The 22,270-nt window shown below is 34.4% G+C and overlaps 1 protein-coding gene across 1 annotated transcript in view; it reads left to right on the top strand.

Annotated features, from left to right (window-relative positions):
• The window catches only part of TRDN (triadin), a 394,142-nt gene that overhangs the window by 211,061 nt on the left and 160,811 nt on the right, over positions 1 to 22,270 (top strand). Inside the window, exon 14 of the mRNA XM_042939743.1 lies at positions 19,148 to 19,201. Coding sequence (XP_042795677.1) covers positions 19,148 to 19,201 — 54 coding nt within the window. The remainder of the gene's footprint in view (positions 1 to 19,147; positions 19,202 to 22,270) is intronic.

Raw genomic sequence — 22,270 nt, 5'->3', positions numbered from 1 at the left:
TGAGAAGAATGTGTACTCTACTGCTTTGGGATGGAATGTTCTCTATATACCTATTAAGTCCATCTGTTCTAATGTGTCATTTATGACTGATATTTCCTTATTAATTTTCTATCTTGATGTAAGTAGGGTAGTAAAGTCTCCTACTATTACTGCAGTGCTGTCTGTTTCTCCTTTTAGGTCTGTTAATACTTGCTTTATATATTTAGGTGCTCTATGTTGGGTTCATAAATATTTACAAATGTTATATCTTCTTGGATTGACCCCTTTATCATTATATAAAGTCCTTCTTTATCTTTTATTACAGTCTTTGTTTTAAAGTCTATTTTGTCTCATATACATACTCCAGCTTTCTTTTGGTTTCCATTTACATAGAATTTTTTTCCATCCCTTCACTTTTAGTCTGTGTGTGCCCTTAGGTATGAAGTAATTCTCTTGCAGGCTACATATAAACGAGTCTTTTAAAAAAATATACATTCAGGGGCGCCTGGGTGGCGCAGTCGGTTGAGCGTCCGACTTCAGCCAGGTCACGATCTCGCGGTCTGTGAGTTCGAGCCCCGCGTCAGGCTCTGGGCTGATGGCTCGGAGCCTGGAGCCTGTTTCCGATTCTGTGTCTCCCTCTCTCTCTGCCCCTCCCCTGTTCATGCTCTGTCTCTCTCTGTCCCAAAAATAAATAAAAAAAAAAAAAAAAAAAAAAAAAACGTTGAAAAAAAAAAAATTTAAAAATAAAAAAAAAAAATATATACATTCAGCTATTGTATGTCTTTCAAGTGGAGAATTCAGTCTACTTACATTTAAAGTAGTTATTGATAGACCTGTACTTATTCTCATTTTGTTAATTGTTTCTGGTTGTTTCATAGTTCCTTTCTGTTCCTTTCTTTTCTTATGGTTTGATGACTTTGTTAATGTTCATTATGATCAGATTTCTTTCTCATCTTTTGTGTATAGACTATATGTTTTCACTTTGAGGCTACCATGAGGCTCACACATAACATATATACAATAGTTTGTAAGGCAACGGCAGTTTAAAGTTTTTTTTAATGTATTAAAAAATTGTTTTACGTTTATTTGTTATTGAGAGACAGAGAGAGACAGAGCATAAGCATGGGAGGAGCAAAGAAAGGGGGAGACACAGAATCCAGAGCAGGCTCCAGGCTCTGAGCTGTCAGCACAGAACCCGTCCCAAGGCTCAAACTCACAAACTGCGAGATGGAGAACTGAACCGAAGTCGGACGCTTGATCAACTAAGCTACCCAGGTGCCCCAACAGCAGTTTAAAATTGAGTGCATTCTAAAACTCAACATTTTTTATCCCCTCACCATATTTGTTGTTGTTGTCACATTCTACACCTTTTCATTTTGTGTATATCTTAACTAATTGCTGTTGTTATAGTTATTTTTACTACTGTTGTCTTTTAATCTTCAGCCAGCTGTGTAAGTGACTAATCCACTACCTTTACTATGCATTTACCTTTATCAGTGAGATTTATATTTTGTATGTTTTCTTGTTACTAGTTAGTTCCCTTTCTTCAAGCTTAATTAAGTCCCTTGAACATTTTTTTGTAAAGCAGTTTTAATGGGGGTAAAATCTTTAGGGAGAAGCTCTGGATTTGAGAGATCCCTCCCAATTGTGTGTTCCTGCAATCGTTGGCATTTCTGGTGAAACTGCATCTCTGCATCTCTTACCTGTCTTATCCTTTGTGACCGTTTTATTCTTTGTTGTAGAAGAGCTGCCCAGACTTTTCTGGCTTTTCTCAGAGGAAATTGTTCCATATAGATAGATTTGTACTGTAGATTTGTTGTGTCTGTGGGACAAGATGAGTTCAGGATCTTCCCACCATCTTGGACTGCCCTTACCGGCTCACTCTTTACTGGTGAATTTAAAACATAAAAGTGGGACTTTAAAGCACAAGAAAAGAATAAACAAGTGGTCAATTATTGAAATCAATTTAGACCTCTAAAATAAAGGAAACTCAGGGCACAGGAGGAGTGGCAATGTGTTTATTTCAGATATTCATCTTTTGAATTGAATGCCTTTTGAAGTGGATACATAAATTATTTCACCTGATCTGTGTCATAACCCTATTAGATAGGCAGCTAGGCCTGGACTAAATCACAGATATTCTGATCCCTGGTCCAGCATCTTTCCAACATAGCAAGTGTTATCACCTCTTTTAAAAAATAATGTCACTTTGGGGCACCTGGGGGGCTCAGTTGGTTGGGCGTCTAACTTCAGCTCAGGTCATGATCTCACAGTCCATGAGTTTGAGCCCCACATCGGGCTCTGTGCTGACAGCTCAGAGCCTGGAGCCTGCTTCAGATTCTGTGTCTCCCTCTCTCTCTGCCCCTCCCCTGCTCATGCTCTGTCTCTCTCTGTCTCAAAAATAAATACAAACATTTAAAAACATTTAAAAAAATAATGTCACTTTTTCTTACAATTTTAAACTATAAATTTTAACATAAAGTTTGAAACTTTATATTATATATTATTATATATTTTATTTTATTTTATATGCATACATAATGAGAAAATATAATTTCTAAAGAGCTTGCAATGAATCATTTTGTAAGCCATATATAAACATGGACAAATATTTTAACACAAATGATTGTTTTTTTAAAAACCAACATTAAAGACAACAACAATATTAACAGCTAATTTCTAGAGCAAATTTATAGAAAATCCCACATTGTTTGACTTAAACAAGAAGGAAATGCTTTATTTCATATAACAAGAAGCCCAAAATAGAAGTGTTCCAAGGCTTCCCTTATTTAATTACTTATCTCATTAAGCATAAAAATAGTATTAATAAAATAATATTAATTATAAATAAAAATGATGATATTGATACAAGAGAAACACATTTACCCTCAGGAACTTTAAATATTTAAAATATCAACCTCTATTTAAATATTCAAATAATGGCAACAAGTATATTAGCCCAAACTAAAAATAATATCTAGTTCTGCTCTGTATTTAGTTAAGTAAGGATTTATAATTCATTTACTTTTAGTAAATTTGATTGTCTTTATATGAATTTGATCTTTGAGTTGTTTCTAAAATTTTTATGTTTTTAAATTTTATTTTTTTAAGTTTATTTATTTTTGAGAGACAAAGCAAGAGCGTGAGTGAGGGAGAGGCAGAGAGAAGGAGAAACAGAATCCCAAGTAGGCTCTGTGCCATCAGAACAGAGCCCGATGAAGGGATCAAACTCAGGAACTGTCAGATGATGACCTGAGCGAAGATCAAGTCAGACGCTTAACCAACTGAGCCACCCAGGCATCTCTGTTTCTAATTTTTTTTTTTTAATATTCAAAGTCTGTAATACATTTTAATAACTTTGGAATTGAATTGTTTACAGAAAAAAATTTTAATCTAGATTTTGCTGGATGTTAGAATATTGCCAGAATAATCAAATTAATTTGGTCTAAGAAAATTAATCATGTGATTTACATTCAGTGTTATAAGCTGCTTTCCCAGTTAAAAGAAACTTGCGAGGGTCAAGCAAGAAAAAAAAACAACAACAATCTTTCGGTCTCTCTTGAGATCTAATATTGAAGAAATATCTGAAAACTGAGCATAAGTTTCTCTTGTTTATTGATAAGGACAATGGTGTTTTTGAATTCAATAAATGGCAAATATCAAAGAAATACATGAAGACCATAGCTTGCTATTCACACAAATTGGGACCTACAGTTGGGGCCACACAGCTGGTTTTTAAATAAAGATCTTAAAGAAACATGCAATTTAGCTGTGAAACAAATCTGAAGACAGCAATGTTATAGCAATACTTGGTGCCCAGGAAGAGACAAGCGATATGCACAGGGAGAATCAGAAAAAAACTGTTTATCTTGCACTGGTCCCAGCCCAGCAGAGTCACCTCCAAAGGCTGAGCCCCCAGCCCTGGCGCTGGCCTACTTTTTTGCCTGGCCAGCTTCTGGGTACTTGGAAACTTTGTATCAGCTGCACAGGTGGGCAGGATTGCAGGGGCTCAAGAAAAAAAAAGGTGGGTGGCCCTTACTGGTTGTGCTACGTGGACAGTCTGCCGATCAAGAGGCAAACAGGGTTATAGAAGCCAAAAGCATGCAAGGGGAGTATCCAGCCTCGGACATCCAGCTGGTTCTTTTTTATCTGCTTTTTTTAGCTTTCCTTCTCAGTAATACATACATTTGATGTTCCTATTGATGTTCGTAAAACTTAAACTGTGGTGCGTCCAATCTCATTCAAGCAGTAATAGGCATTTTTTTTTCTAAAAATAAAATTACATAGTGTTTTGGGATGGTAGTTAACCCCTATATCTGTGATTACTCCTAAAGTTAAAAGTCTGTGTATTACTTTATATGCAAAATATGAAATGAAAAAGACACAACCCCCAAAATAATGTGCGTGTGTTTCATCGTGAAAATTTTATGCTAAAATTTTTAATTTTAGAGTTATAAAACTCTATAACTCATCTTTGGTGTGCAAATTTAATATTTAAATATTCTACATATGCATATGTAATATAAATGACAGTAATTTGAAAAAATACAAAATGGTCCATAGAAAAGTATTTGAAACTAATGATCGAAAACAATAAATATGCCTCAATTCTGCATCAAAGAAATTGGAGCCTGGGGTCAAAATCTATTAATACTACTATAAATATTACTACTACTACTACCATTATAATACTACATGTCTACTGCCCTAGGTGAACACATTTATGTTGTTTTACTTCAACACACAAAAAAATGGACAGTGGTACCTCATTGTTAATCCTAAGGTACATTTTTTTTCAGTGACCCTTGGGAGAAACATACCAAGTTTTAGTTACTGAGAAAAACCTCAGATATACTTCTATAAAATAACTAGTACTTTTCAGTTTCCTTTTCTAGTTTCTTTATCTCAATGAAAATTGAGAAGACCTTTTCTTAAAAAAAAAGCAAAATTTGGAATTGTAAGGTTAGTAATCTAATGAGTTTTGGGAAATACTTTAAAAAATTAAATTGTGTAATAATGCATATAATTTAAATAAAGAAGACTAAAAATGAAAGATCTATTTTTATAATCCAAATGAGGAGTTTCTAAATTTTCTAAACTTATAGATAACAGTACATTTTCAAATTTATTGATATGTTTGAAGTGTAATATGCATCATACTTAGAGAGAAGTATAGTGTTCTTTCACTACAGAAATAAGTTTTAAATTAATGGCATACAATTTTTCATTTGTAACTAAATAATCAAGGTAAATCATAGAAAAAATATTTTAATTAACTAAAATATGTTAGTAATATCAAAACTGATTTATTTTAAGATGTACAATAAGTAGACTTTCGCACTTTTATCGTTTCAAGTGGACAAGAAGTGATTTATAGATGTATCAATTTATAGATTTTGGCTAACAATTAAGATGGCAATAATTATTCTAGTCCACATTTAGACATTATTCTTTTCCTTGATGAATTTACATTACTACGTGTTCCATAAAGGGGATCAAACTTCTGTATAAATAATATATAATTTATATTTGTACATCTTAATGAATGAGATACCAGAGATATATATCTTCAAATACTGATTTACATAAGAAACTAAATATAGACATTAGGCAGTCACAACAGACAGGCTAATCTTCAAAAATCGTTTACTCAATCAAAGAAAACACTATATTTAATAGTATGAAAGGGCTTTTATGACACATGCCAAATTATATATGGACTTAAGAAACTCCTGGGCATTGTATTCAAGGCTCTGAAAAATCATATTTTCTGCTACATAAGCATAAAAAAAGTTGAATATTGTGAACGAATCCTTCACCGGGAAGATGAAAACATTTGTTCAGCATTTTTGCTGGGATGCATTTTTTGCATACTCAGAGAGAAAGAAAATGATGACATTTCTCTTTTAAATTAAATTGGAGAGCTTCAGAAAAGTTGATATGTCCCTTAAAATGGGGACTGGGGAGAGGCAGTTTCATGCATCGGTGCTGTCTTACACCTGGAAAAGTCTAGGGTTAGAAATTGTCCATTGAGTGATTCAGAGCAGCAAAGTAAAGATGATATTGATGGGAGCAGGTTGAGGAAAACAAAGGGTTTTGTAGCAGCAGTTAAAAGAGACCTCCCACAACCATGGAGCAACAGTCAGTTTGCTTCAGGGGAGGGATATCAAAGAATCTAAAATAGTGCCGCAGGAGAGAAGGAATCAATCATTTGGGGACATCTGACATGGACAAGTGGCACCAAACTCAAGTTACACTTGAGCCAGGAAAGTAAGTTTGTGTTCTTTATCCTTGCTTCCTCCTCTTTGTTCCTATCCTGGAAGGGAGGAGGGGTGGGTAGAAGGCAGAGTGAGGGAAAAGGACAGGAATCCCACAACACCCTTCCCACTTTTAGGCTTCCAAGCCCAAAGCAGGCCCAGCCTGAGCTATGGCACAATTTTAAATTGGGATAAAAGTTGGGAGCTTTGATATTACACCAGATTTGGATGTTTTAAGTGCTTGGAAAAGGAGACATTGTTTCATTATCTGGGCATAACCAAGAAAGCTGTAGGGTCTTTCCCTAATTTTGTCTAAGGGATGGAGAAAAGTAAGTCTAGAGAATGAGTTTGCAGTGATAGTTATTGAAAGAGCAAAGTTTCTTTCTACCTACACCCATCTGAATACAGCATGTTTTAGTAACTCCTAACCTACAAAACAGAGCTGGCCCTTGTTTGTGTTCATCTACTTTTCTGTTTATCTTCACATGCAAATACTCTTACCCATCTAACCTCAAATACTATCATTTCCTGGGAACTTCCCTGATCCTCAAAGCACTTCTCTCTCTCCTTTGAGCCTGCATAGCATTTCACCAGGACTTTGCTTAAGGCATTTATCCCTTCTATGCTTGCCTTTGTTCACATATGTTTCTATTTCTCCCCTAATCTGCACATGCCATGAGGATAGAATGTGCGTATGTATCATTGTTCTTCCCTCATGCAACTCCCTCGATATGGATATGCACAAAACATTCTCTCTCTGTCTTTCTTGGTGATAAACTAAAACAATAAAACTTTCAAATAAAAAATGTGTGCTATCTTAAAGGATTAAAGAAGAGAGAGAAGCGTGGCAAAATATTAAATGTTTGGCAAAATGAATCTTAAGGAAGGTAAAAGTAGGACTGTTTCCTTTTGTAATTGTTTCATTCAAAATTCTTTTAAAACTTGAAAATTATAGCAACATGAGAAACACTAGTGTAATAAGAAATGTTTCACAAAGACCTCACCACCAGAAATCTGATAGGAAGTGGCAATATCATATCATATCAGGGTTCAGAACATCAGCCCTAGAGACATAGGATTCAAATCCCATCCCAAACAGTTTGGAATTGTGTGCCACCGGCAAATAATTTGATGGCTCTTTTCCTCCGTTCCTTCATCTTTAAAATGTATTAACAAGGTGATCCACATGGGGCATACAGGAAGATTCTGAACTCCCCTCTACCACACACACACATGCTGGATCTACAGTTACATATGGAACAGTTCCCTCTGAAAAATACCTGAAAACTGACATAACAGCTCCTTCACCACAGCCTATGAAAGGGCCACATCAAGATCCTAAGAGAGGCACCACCCCACCTTTGAAGCAGCAGCCCACAGAGAGATCTTACAAACCTGGAGCTTCTCCTTGAAGAGTGAGGGGTTTGTGCCTACATGAGCCACCCAAACCCTTGATATCTGCATCAGAGAGAAAAACCCCCAAAATATCTAGCTTTTAAAACCAATAGGACTTGCATGCAGGAGACCAAAAGGCTATAGAGAACTGAGATAATACTCTTAAAAGGCTTGCATGCAGCCACATTTAGTACAAAAGCAGCACTTTGAAAACCGTTTGACTACATATAAAGGAGATTCACATTCGAAAGGAAGCAAACATCCAGATCCGGGAAACCTAGAGAGTTCCAAATAACATGAACACAAAGAGATCCACACCAAGACACTATAATTAAAATGTCAAAAGTTAAAGAGAGCGTATTAAAGCAGCCAGACAAAAAACAACTCACTATGTACAAGAGAATTTCCGTAAGAGTCTATCAGCAAATTATCAGCAGAAACTTTGCAGACCAGAGAAGTGGCACAATATATTCAAAGGAAACATATGCTGAAAGGAAAACAAATTCTAATAAAGAATATTCTACCAGCACAGTTGTCATTCAAATCTGAAGGAGAGATAAGAGTTTTCCAGATCAGCAAAAGCTAAAGGAGTTCAACATCACAAAACTGGCCTTACAAGAAATGTTCAAGGGACTTCTTTAAGCTGGAAACAAAGGGCACTAATTAGTAACAAGAAAACATATGGAATTATAAATCTTACTAGTAAAGGTAAATATATAGTAAAGGTAGTAGATTGATTGCTTGTAAAGAAAGTGTAAACGTTAAAAGACAAAAATAGTACAAGTAAGAAACGCAACATAAAAGCATAAAATGTGAAAACAAAAATATAAAATGTGAAAAAAAAGAAAAAAAAACAAAACATAAAATGTAAGGGGAATAAAAAGTTAGTTTTGGAACAAGTTCAAACTCAAAACACACAAACGAAAAGATGTTAAACATCACCAATCATTAGGGAAACAAAAATCAAAACCACAATTAGATGTAACCTCACACTTTCTAGAATAGCTATTATCAAAAAGACATGAGTTAACAAGTATTTTTATTTTATTTCTTTATCTTTCTATTTTAGAGAGAGAAAGAGAGAGAGAACATGAGTGGGGAGAGCAGCAGAGGGAGAGAGAGAGAGAGAGAGAGAGAGAGAGAGAGAGAGAATTTTAAGCAGGTTCCGTGCCCAGCACAGAACCTGATGCAGAGCTCAATCCCATGGCCCTGGATCATGACCTGAACTGAAATCAAGGGTTGGTCGCTCAACCGACTGAGCCCCCCAGGTGCCCTAAGAATTAGCAAGCATTAACTAGGATGTGGAGAAAAAGGAATCCTTATCTACTGTTTAAAACAAGAGTATGCTTGCAAAAGATTAACTCTATGATTAATGGATTTTTTATTGAGATATAATTGACATACATTATGTTTCAGGTATACAACATAATGATTTGGTATTTATATACAGTGCAAAATGATCATCACAGTAAGTCTAGTTACCAGCCATCACCATATCAAATTACAGGGTTTTTTTTTTCCTTGTGATGGGTACTTTTGGGATTTACTTTCTTTGCAACCCTCAAGTGTGTAATGCAATATTATTGACTATAATCACCCTGCTGTTCATTACATCCCCATAACTTATTTTGTAGTTCAATGTTTGTACCTCTTGAGCCCCTTCACCTGTTGCCCCATCCTTTAATTGCCCCTCGCATCTAGCAACCACCATTCCATTCTCAGTATCTATGAATTTTTTTCATTTATTTTGTTTTATTGATTCCACATATAAATGATATCATGCCATATTTGTCTTTCTCTGTCTGACTTATTTAACCTAGCATAATTTCCTCCAGGTCCATCCATGTTGACACAATAAAAGCAAAAACCCCAGGCCTGCTCGCTCTCTCCCTCCCTCTCTCTCTCTCATTCTCTCCTCTCCCCTGTGATCTCACTGTGTGGCCCCAGATATGGTGTGTGATTTCCAGAACTTTTGTTTTCAAAGTTCCCTGATGGTTCTTGCTAAAGGCAACTTGCAATCATAATAAGAACCACAAAGGTCAGTCTAGCCACACATTGGTTGTTGATTGGCTGAGACCAGCCCCCAAAATAGGCTTTCTTCTATCTGCATCCAGATTCATATTCACAAATGTTGCCAGGGACTATCTATCTAGATAACAAAACAAATTCTCTGTCTCTTTTTTCTTAATTCTAAGGTTTATTTCCTCCTTTTTCCAACATCCTCTTTCTTTGACCTTTTTGAAACCTTGTTGATACCTTACTAGCCAATATTGTTCTCAATGGAAAGGCAACTTGAAGCTTTGTGTTTAACCCTTGGAAAAACTATAAATTTCATTCTTGTAATTTTAATTCACAACTCCATATTCCATATGACTTTAGAATTTCCTATCTCTTCAGGGGCCATATTTTCCTCCCAATGACCACTCAGTATTTTCACTTGAAGTTCCAACATTGTCTCAAATTCAACATGCATTGTAAACTTTAATTAAATTATGTTAAAAACAATTCTGTTTATCAGGCCCCAAACTTGTCATACTTGAGTAAACAGCCTTCATTTTCCTCTTCTGTACGTGTCAAACAAATATAAAAATACTTAATATCTTCTTTTAAATGTCTAACTAACGGTTTTCTTTCTGTTTCCACAAACACTTGCACAGTCTAGACATCGTCATCTTAAAAATAGAGTATTCAGTTTACCTGGCTTCTACCAGGTTATACCCTTTCTCCTAACAATCATCTCTTTAAAACATTGCTGTGCAATTCCCTTTATCAAAAATGCAATGGCTCTTAATGTTCTAAGAAAAAAAGCACATTTTGATTACTGAGATTTCAAGTGAATTATTTTGACCATAATTTAGTTTCAAACAATTTAAAAATTTTTATTTTCACTTCTCACTAACACCAACAATATTCTTCTGCCCCAGCCAGATTGATCAATAATCTCACTTTGCACCTTTCCTTCCCTCACCCCGCTTGTGGCTCTACATGCTCCTTCAAGACTTATCTATCTTCTGCCTCCTTAAAAATTGCCAATACTAAGACTCAGAATACTATACTATTTACTTAGCATTTTTCATATAGTGCTCCTAATGGGTGAAACTAGTTCTTATATTTAGATGCTATGGTGCCTTGTTCATAGTAAACACACAAACAACAAATATTGAATAAAGAATGAGTGATGGACCGCAGTGATTATTTGGAGAAATTTTTTCACATTTAATATCATTGGGTGTAGTTCATTCCCTAAACTCTGTTCAACCCAGGAACAAAATTTAGCAGAAAGTGTTTGCTTAAAAATATACCTCTGAATTCTTCCTCAGATTGCTTTATTTAGGACACTTTATTAAGGACTCCTTTTTGGAAATCTTTCTAACTTATCAGTGTAATAAATCTACATTTTCTAAACCTTGCTATTTTTACAAGAAACTTAGATTTTCTTTGAATAACATCTTCAGATTTTGACATCTACAGTACTGTACAGAAAAAAAAGACTCAATGAGTCTGAGCAATTTTATGAAGATAATTGCTATCCATTTGGTTTACAATTTTCAGGTATATAACAATGATTTTTCAAACACCTTGTCTCCTTATCATTATTCATTTATTCATGCAAAAACATTTACTGAATGCCTTCTCAGTGCCAAGCACTCTGTTAGAGATTGATGACACAAATAAGAATAAAGCAGTCTTCACTCTCCGTTTTTCCTTCACTATGCTTATTATTTTATTTTTTTGTACAGTTACATTTACACTTACAATTGTTTGTTTACATAACATTTCCAAATTGGGTAATTAGACAAAAAGGGTGTGTGTTTCTTGTTTTCTAGAAAAGTGAAAAACAGAAAGATAATATTCACAGACACTGTTTACTAATGTTAGAACAATAGGGACTGGTACTTTTTTAGGGCTGAATTAGATGGTTCTGGTATATGGTATCATTTAATGAGGAAACCACTCCCCCATTCTATGTGTATGTTATGAGCTAGAGGATTTACCAGTACCTCACTTAATTTTTAAGATTGAAATTTTAACTGGAAAATGTGGCTGAACAGTTAGAAATTGTTTTCATTGTGTTTGTGTGTGTGTGTGTGTGTATGTGTGTGTGTATTGAAGTAGCTTATATTCTCAAATAAACTGACTTCTTAAAAAATATTTTGTTATATTTTTCATGAAGCATCTAAAGTAATCCTTACTAAACAAATAAATAATTTCTTTCGGGAGGGACGCCTGGGTGACTCAGTCGGTCAAGCGTCCGACTTCAGCTTATGATCTCGTGGTTTGTGGGTTGGAGCCCTGCGTCCGGCTCTGTGCTGACAGCTCAGAGCCTGGAGCCTGCTTGGATTCTGTGTCTCGCTCTTTCTCTGCCCCTCCCCTGCTCATGCTTTGTCTCTCTCTGCCTCAAAAATACATAAACATTTTTTTAAAAATTTAAATAATTTCTATCAGGAAAGCAATCATTTTCTAAAACTATAACATTTATTTCAATGAAAACATTAAATATCTACTTGAGTCCTAAGTGTGCTAGGAAGGGTAGGCTTCTCCTAAGAGAATCAATCCAGTTTGGTGGTCAGAATGCTTGCTTTTAAAATTTTACCAAAGGGAATAATTATTTTATGATAAGGGAGGACTACCAATGTAAACCTCAATAATAAAAAGAAATAAGTAATAAAAAAATTGCTATCAAAACATAATATCATGTTATAAGCATAATTAAATGCCTATATAAAACATAATATGGGAAAATTTTTCAAATACTCTTATCTGTGTTCACGGTTATTGAAATTAGAAAGGTGGCGTAGAAGGTAGAAAGGGACCAGGAGTGATCAGCTGGGGCTATCTTTGCTTTTGGCAGATCTATTTAAGACTCCTCTAAGACAGGTATCCCTCTATTTGGCATTTTCAAGAATGTAACTTCATATATATATGTGTATATATATATATATGATTCTACATATATAGAATATATTCTATTATATATACATATATATGTATATATATATATATGTATATAGAATATATTCTATTATATATATATATATATATATATATATATATATAATAGAACAGAAAGCTAAATGATCTGTGTCTCATTAATAACTTTTATTTTCATTCTAAAAATTTTCCTTCTTTTAGTCATTTAAATAAATTAATACCTTGGGCTTCAACTTGAAATTCTGAATTGTTAATGCTTAAGAATTCTTTCATCTTTACCACATTCTATCCAGACAGCCAGATGATGCCATGAGAAGGGAATGTACATTACTCCAATGGTAAATACTCTGACTGAATTTCAAGATTTTTTCCTGTACTTAATTCTGTCCAAATAATATAAGGAAAAGCTGATTCCATGTGTAGAAACTATAGGTAGAAGCTGACTTAAATTTAATTAAAACATCAAAGCTCTTTCTTTTCAAGTTAAGAAATACTTAGAATGGTTTTGAGGGAAAAGATATGTTTTCTTAAAGATTAAGAAAAAATCAAGGGAATATTTTATCAGACATTGAATAATCTTTTTTTTTTCTGAATTAAACTCTATAATGCTAAGGTATTAAGTTAAAGGCCACTTTGAGTCTAAAACAAAATACATTGCTTGATGAAATAAAAATTTCCTGGGGGAAAAAGAAAAGCTAAATTATGCTACCTATTGTAAATGATGCTGCCAGTTTATTTAGATTTTTAACCTCTAGCAGTAACAGATTATTTTGATAAATTATTCATGTTTCTGCATTGTGCACCTTTTGCAATTTGCATATCTGGCAGCAAATAGGCCCTCCTTTCAGGCTTCTGTCCCCTTGGTCAGACAGGATGGCCGAAGGCTGCTTCATGATTAATCTCATCTCAATAGGGTAATTGTCATACTCAGATGAAACAATGCCTCTGAAATATGCTTCCCTAGAGCTATGAAGTACAAGAGGCTCATTTTAAGAGCTTTTAAGCATAGAGTAACTTTTAGTTTAAATGTTAACCTTTCTCTATTTCGGGAATATTTACATCTAAAAATATTATATTTTATAAGAATAGAAAACAAAATTTAGGGCTTAATTTAGCAGTTCATTAGATTGAAGGATGATTTCTCATCAATGTCTAGAATCTTTTTCAAAAGAGGATGCATGCTTTTTGAGGAATCAAAGAGGGTTCATATTGCTGGCTCAAAGTCTGGCTGCTGAACCAGTAAATATTTCTTTCTTTCCTGGTTTATAGAAAACTTATTCAACTTTTCTGTTTAGTTTTCTCACCTAATAGCAATCTAAATATCCTGCAGTACTAAAATTAGCAAGACATGGCCTTGAAAATATATTTCTGTATCTTTTTTTGAAAATTAATGAAAGAAAATTCATTCATAATTTAAGGCCTAAAGAAATGTTTGGTTCATGTCATGCCTTTAAACAGAATTCCTAAATTTCCAAACCCATGCAAATTGTTGTTGATTTGTTTCAAATAGTGAAATTCTAAAAAATTCCAAATTGCTGCCAGGATTGTAGCAGGACTCACTCAGTGGGTTCCTACCTGAAAAACTGAGCCCCCAGCACAGCGGTGTGTGGCCTTTGTACAATTTTTGCTCCTTTGTCGCCCATATATGGTAACACACAGCCTGAATGGGCCATCTATGTTACAGAGTCTTGAGGACTGTCACCCACGGGCACATAACCAGGTTCCCTTCCCTTGCCTTAAGGTTTTCACCACATTACTTACGGAGGAGCGCTACCACAGGATCACATTATTATATAGTGAAAATGAAGTTCTGAAATTTAGAATTAAAACATTTTCTGCATATAGCACGATAAATGATCAAAGAGCAAAAAACGTTGAATTAGTTTTTATCATCTTAAAACTGAAACAGGTTCCTGTTTTGTTTTGTTTTTATTTTGAGAGAAAGAGAATGAGAGAGAGAGAAGAGAGAGAGAGAGAGAGAGCACAGAGGGCCAGAGAGAGAGAGAGAGAGAGAGAGAATCCCAAGCAGGCTCTGCATGGGGCTTGATCCCGGGAACAGTGAGATCATGACCTGAGCTGAAATCAAAAGCCAGATGGACACTTAAGCAACTGAGCCACCCAGGCACCCCCAGATTCCTAAGTTAAATGTCTCATTTAAAACCAGTCAATTAGATTTTTTATGCAATCAATTCTTTACATATTTATGAAGGACAGTTTTTCCCAGTATTTTGCTAGTGCTAGAGTTATGAAGTTGGTTAAATAACTAGTCAATGATCAGAGGGAGTCTATAGATTAGTAGGAAGCTACAGTTTTGTAAGTAAATAATTAAAATATTATCACACACTGAAATAGAGATCTGTACTGCAGAATCCAGTGGGCTGGTTATTTAGAAATGACCAAGATGAAGACTAAATCATCAGAAGCCATTAACTACTCTACCACCTGTTGCTACTTATTCTCCTGCCTTTGCCAGATTACTCCTCCCTCTTTCCTCCCACTCTTTCTTTTGTATTTTGCTGTTATTTGTTGAAGTGAAGGTATTTAAATGTTATATAGGGATTACTGATTGTTATTTTTGAAAAAGAAAGTGATCACTCCCAAGTTACTTAAAAGAATAAAAACATTATAAAGTTAATGACTTATTTTGGAGGGGGACTGGGGGGTTGCTTAGAAAATATTTAAAATGTAAGTATGATCACTACAATACTATTATTCTTCGTCTATGTCCATTAGTCAAAGACCAGTACTAAACTCAGTATAGCAGTCCATTTGCCGTTAAAGTTATGCAAAGGGACATCTGGCTGGCTCAGCTGGTAGAGCATGTAGCTCTTGATCTCAGGGTTGTGAGTTCGAGATCATTACATTGGGTGTAGAGATTATTTAAAAATAAAGTTATGTGAAACCTACATTTCAAAACTCAATGAATTTATACTTTATATTGAAAGAAATCAGTATGGGGTGCCTGGGTGGCTCAGTCGGTTAAGAGTCTGACTTTGACTCAGGTTGTGATCTCGTGTTTCACTTGTTTCAATCCCGTGTCTGGCTCTGTGCTGACAACTCAGAGCCTGGAACCTGCTTCAGATTCTTTGTCTCCCTCTCTCTCTACCCCTCCCCACCTTGTGCTCTGTCTCTCTCTCCCTCTCTCTCTCAAAAAAAAGTAAACATTTAAAAAAGAAAGAAAACAATAAAAGAAGTCAGTATAAACAGAGTCCTATAGACGAAGAGTTCGATGAAGAGTTCATGATATTAAAGTAATATTTAAACTTGTGTGTGAAAATTGATTCCTTAACAAAATATTTGCAGAATCATAATATTTTTTCAATTTTGTAAATTGGACTGTTCCATGTGTCTTATCTGAATCATGACAATTTGTTTATATAAACACCTGTTTCAGGAACCTAAAAATACTAACTCACTAACTTCTCTGATGATTTTCTGCTAAAACATTCCAAGTAAATTATACTGGCACATTAATCTGGGTCTATCCTGTCTCCTTATCAATTTCAGAATTATTATAAGTTTTCATTAATTTTCCTATCATCTGATGTTTTAATTTAAATCATCGTATTTTATTTAAAACACATAACTATAAAAATTATCAAATAAAAGCTATAGAATGATGAAATCATTTGCTATAATAAAATTTTCATTTGGGACCCATGTAGAGGAGATAGTGAGTGATACAGAGAAAATAAGACTGGCCATCACTTGATAATTATTAAATGGGTGCTAAGAACATGGAGCTCATTATACTTTCTTCTTTAGTTTTATATATATTTGAAGTTTTTCCAAATAAAAAGTTCCTTTTGCAGATGGCAGTGATAAAATCCAGAAATACTATTTATAATAAAGATTTTATGGATTTGATGTGTTTTCAGTCTTATGCGATTTTTGGTGTGGGTTTAATGCTGTGCATTTATTGTCTCAGAGTTGACTGCTTCCTTAAAGACTTGTGGTTTTGAAAACTGAAATGCTGTACACAAGCAGATATCAAATCCGATCACCTGTGCATATGTCCTCAATAGATTTGAGGCTGATGTCGGGTAGATGCAAGTTGGCAGACTTGTTGGAAAGCATTTAGTTTTAAACTTTTAATTTCTACTAGGATGTAGTTAATATAATAGTTGTGAATCAATATAAACTGCTGTAAAAGCTTGAGATCAGAGAAAGAGTAAATGGAATTAGGAGTGATAAATAATATTTTACTGCCACAGACTTGAGAATCAGCTCCATTAAAGTTATTCCTTTGTGAGTGGACATTGTCTGTAGAATGACCCCTTTAAAATAACACCTTTTATCTGTGAACAGTATCATTTTTTAATTTTTTTAAATTGTATTTTAGAAAGAGAGAGTGTGTGTGTGAGGGGTGGGAAGAAGTAGGGAGGATTTGGGGGGAATAGGACTGAATCTCAAGCAGGCTCCACCTTTAGCTTGATCTCATGCCCCTGGGATCATGACCTGAGCCAAAATCAAGAGTTAGATGTTCAACCTACTGAGCCACCTAAGCATCCCTGGGAACAGAATCTTTAATGCATCACTGTGCATTAGCAGATTGGTAGATTTTTAGGGAGTGGGGAAGAGGGAACAGAAAGAAGAGCCCATAGGATATGAGCCCTTAAAACATGCTCACTCAATGTGCACACAGTCAGATACCTGGTAAGTTTAGTGAAGACGTGACTCTTGAGAGTCTGTCACCTGTCAGGATACTCAAAGGAAAAATGCTGAATGGTCAGGGGCATGATCTGATCCCTGCCCACTGAGGGAGAAAGCAGATGACAGAGTAACGAATGATCAACAGGAGAAGTAATAGAACCCTAAGAAAAGTTCCCCATAATTCACAGTTGGGTGTATGGAGTATTCCAATAGAATCTTAGGTGTGGAGGGATCTTTTAGGAGCAGTGACCTGAGAGAACATAAAGGAAAAAGAGAAGATAGGAAAATCAGCTGTTAAAATTCTAAGGTACTATACTGACCACAATTTTTAAATCTTCTTTTTAAAAATTAGGAACTACCTTACAATTCTCTGCTATGTTAAGATCTTTAAAGAAGGAAACACCATAGCAGGCTAGGGTACTTCTGATGATCTTTTGGACCTATTCTTTCATCCTTTCATCTATTTTTTCATTTACCAATATTTATTAAGTGGCTACTAAAAGTTAGTCACTTAGGTTAGAGGAAGGTTAGGTAAGGTTAGAGGAATACTTAAAAATTTAATATCTGTATATAAATCTTGGCTAAGTATTGAGGTGATTTATCCTAGGTGTGACAAAAATAGCACTAGTATGAAGCTGGCATGGATTTTTCCTTAAGAAAAAAAAATGACAATTAATAATAATGAGATTATAGGTAAAATCAAATCAATTTAATTTGGCAAAAGATATTTTCTCAGAATGATAAATAGGGTAATAATAAAAATTATATGTGAGTCAAATAAGATTTCTTTTATAAAATGCAGAATAAAAATTGGCATTTTCATAATCCTGAAAATTATGATATAAATGAATAATTAACCCACCAACAAGAGGTGAAGCATAAGTTAGAAATTAAACCTCTTTTGTTTGCCCAGAAAAACATGGAAACTTTGATTCTTTGCAAGTTATTCTGACACAATCTTATAACTCTAACAGTGTAATATTAAATAAGCTGTAATCAACAGTTGATGATTCAATGAAAGATGGAAAATATATGTATATATATGTATATATATATATATGTATTAGCTACCACATTTACACATTGCTTAATGTATACACATAATAGGTCCTAAATAAACACATGATGAATGAATGAATAAAGGTCAACATCTATAACAAATGACCAAATCTTCATTCCCATATTATTAAATGATAATTTAATTATCAAAAACTTACAGAAGATAATTATGAAATCATTATTGAGTAAAATGGGAAATAAGCATTTCTATTTATAATCTTTATTTCCCCTTTACTTTTCATGCTAATTAAATAATTAAGTAGTTATCACATGTGTTTTTGTATCCTGTTTCTTTAAAGAGAAAATTCTGAAAAAATCAGAAACCTAAGACAAGAAAGAAGAAAGATTCAGAATGAAGTTTTCTTATTCCGTCACAATGCATACTGTCACCCGGGACCTCATGAATAGTGGAGTCGTGACGGGCATGCCAGCGGTACAGGGAATGGCATCTTGAGTCAGACTGGTAGTGCATATTGGGAGTGCTGGACTTTATCCACATATTAGTCACTCAGTGAACTTCTAGGAAACACTTTATGTCTACCTGTTCCGCCCATTTCAAAGCACTGATAATACAGGAATAGTTTACAAAGAATTCTGAGATTTTCAGATTCAGGTGGCAAACAAATGCAAAGTGTGCCATGACCAGACAACAATAAGGCAGTTTTGGGAAACTTTTTTTTTTTGGGGTCTCAATAAGCTTAATTCTTAATGATCCCTCTAACAATTGTATTCATTTCATAACAAAAATTCCGAGTGCCAAGGGCAGTGTTTTTTATGTCTGTTTTTGATTTTCTACTCTCCCCCTTTTGGGGGGTTAAATATCTTTCGGAAATAGATCGCCATGGTAATTTATTTATCTTTTTCTTTATAAGAGCCAGGGAAAGCTCCTGAAACCAAACAAGGGACTACAAAAGTTGCAGCACAAGGTAAGCAATAAAACACTTCAAACGTTCTATTTCTTTCTTTTTATAAAGTACATAGCACTTTAAACAAAGCAAAAGCTGTTTATTGCAGAATAGCACCATCTGCTGGGTTATTACAGAAAACATTGTTGCATTAAAATACACATTTCAAGTATTTTATTTTTAGTACTTGGAGGAACCATAAAGGACCCAAGAGTTAGTATGTTGACTCCAAGTTTCAGTCATGGAGCTTTTAGTTATGTTTCTAAAAATAAGCCATATATTGATAGATGATAGAAAGATTGGTAGAGATTTACAAATAAATATAATTATTCCAATGTGTTTTTTTTGTGTAACTTGTGTCAAATTAGAAAACTTAGTCAGAATGTTATTAAGTTAATATTATTTCATCTATATCAAGATTGCAGAAATTGGGTTCTGGATATGACTGCAAAGTAATCTCCCTAGTTTTTAGGAGCCATGTGAGAAAATCAGTTCCATCACTTAACAAATATTTTGGAGTCATCAGAAGTGGTTTCCTTTAAGAGATCTTTAAAAACATACTGATTCTTTAAAGCATCAGTTTGGGAAAGATACGTCTTTTAAACAATTTTTCTATAAAGTTATTTTTTAACCATCATCCAAAATCACATCCTTTGAGAAAGCTATTCTGAATCTTGTAACTCCAAGTCAACAGAATGAAATATGAATTATGTGACCATTATTCTTAAACCATGAGGAGTAATGTGATATAAGGGAAGGACACAAGTATTCTGCCTTTTGTCATCTACGAAAACTTTGCAGAATTTAGGGGGGAAAAAGGGTAAAATGTTTAATAGAGAATATTTTTTTACTTTTTAAGTTTTTATTTTAATTTGTTAGTTGACATCCAGTGTTATATTAGTTTCTGGTGTACAATACAGTGATTCAACAGTTCCATACATCACCCAGAGCTCATCATGACAAGTGTAGTCCTTAATCCCCATCACCTTGTTAACCCATCCCACCACTCCACTCCAATAGAGAAAATCTTTACTTTCTTGCCCACTACATTATACAATATCAAGCAATAAAGGATATGCATTTAGGTGGTATTACATTTGTTTCTGGGAAGAAGGCCTTTGTAGCAGACTCCTCAGCATATGACATATAACATGGTTGCATTTAATCCTGGACCCAACTATGTGCAGAATCATCCTGGTAAATACTGGTTACATGGGTTGACTGCATTCCATTCCACTGACCCAATGATGTTATTTATAAGTAATGTATACTAAGAGGGCTGGGAGCTATAATACTAATTTTTAATTTTCATTTGATCATCATTTGATCATTTTTTTGTTTAAGAAAACAGAATCTTCTTTAGGAGAATTTTAATAGAGAGTATAACAAATATTACGGGAGGCAGAAAAGCAGGACAAATATTATCACTTTTGGTTTTTATTCATGAAAATGCAACTCGGAGTCAGGTCCTCAAGTATCATGGTTAATATATAGATGTTATCATTAAAAACAAAACAACAACAGCAACAAAACAAAAAAAAAAGCAAAACCAACCAAACAAACAAAAAAACACTTGCCCTGGGACACTTCTGCTTTGATTGAAGCTTCTGAGGACTTCGTGGTGTGGAACTGCCACTTGAGGCAAGAGTTTAATGCTGCTTTAGTCTCATATTAGAGGAATTCAAGGGGAGGAAATTGCAGAGATATCTGGAAACTTGCTTCAAATTTGAGCTTCAGACCTTGGGGTCTTCATTTTTGCATTCCAACTATGCTGGACAAGGAAGCCTCAGAAATTATTCTTTTGGAATAAAAGACTTACTGTTGAGTCTTTAATACCGTGGAGTTTCAAAGTCTCGTTAGAGCCGTTCTTTTAAGAAATTAGATAAGTGTGTTGATTAAACATAGTGCACAAAGCACTGTTCACTAGAATGGCAATGACACATCAAAAGAGGGACACTTCAAGCAGGAATAAATGTCACTTGTGTTGTGCACATCTTCCATAGATCTTTCTTAGGTTTTATAATACCATAGTCATATTATTAATCATGCATAGAAATAATTAATAGTTGCATATACGTTATTAGAAGACAGAGCTTAAGCACAATTGGCAGTATTGCTGTAGCAGAGGCTGATATTTTTGAAGTAAACAATATCTTTTTTTTAATGTTTATTTATTTTTGAGAGACAGAGAGCGAAAACAAGAGAGTGAGTAGGGAAGGACAGAGAGAGGGGGAGATACAGAATCTGAAGCAGGCTCCAGGCTCCGAGCTGTCAGCACAGGGCCTGATGCAGGGCTCAGACCCACAAACCGTGAGATCATGACCTGAGCCAAAGTGGGACGCTTAACTGACTGAGCCACCCAGGCGCCCTGATATTTTTGAAGTATAAAGTGACAAAATTGATAATGATGCTTATATTGTGGTAAAAGACTAGAATATATCTCTTCATTTATTTACTTTTTAAACTTTTTTAACAAAGGGAATATTTAATATCTAGTTTTATATAAGCTGTGTGTAAATATGTAAATATTTTGCTCTATTATTAATATTTATCACACATTTTTTGGAAGTATATTTAAAGAATTTAAGAAAGTTTTGAGACACTGAGAAGAATATGAAAAAAATGACTCTATACTATAGATTATAAGTTGGAGATACAAGAAATTGAAATAATAACATAAATAGAATATCATGTAATGCTGAATTGAGTTGTAGAGATAATAAATGTCATATTAGTTAAGACAAAGTGATTTTTAGTAAGTTGGGTTGAGGGATTCTTAATGGATGAGGAGAGGATGACTTCATGTGGGCTTGGAGCATGACTAAAGGATAAACTGGCAGTAGAAAAGCATTGCTAGTGTAGATGGCTTTAAATAAAGAGTTAGTGATAATTGTGAAAGGTTATTGTCATTATCAAGTTATGAGACAACCTCAACTATGATGGTGTCAGTGACCTCGGAAAGCTGCAACTAAGTTGGATATTTAAAAAAAACGCTAATTGATAGAAGATACACAATGAAACAAGAGAAGATTAAAACAGTACTGAGCTTTTAAGGCTGGGTGAATAGGATGATTTAATTGTCAAAAATAA

The sequence above is a fragment of the Panthera leo genome, chromosome B2 (assembly GCF_018350215.1).
Source record: "Panthera leo isolate Ple1 chromosome B2, P.leo_Ple1_pat1.1, whole genome shotgun sequence".
NCBI classification, from domain to species: Eukaryota; Metazoa; Chordata; class Mammalia; order Carnivora; family Felidae; genus Panthera; species Panthera leo.
This window is presented reverse-complemented; position numbering and strand designations above follow the sequence as displayed.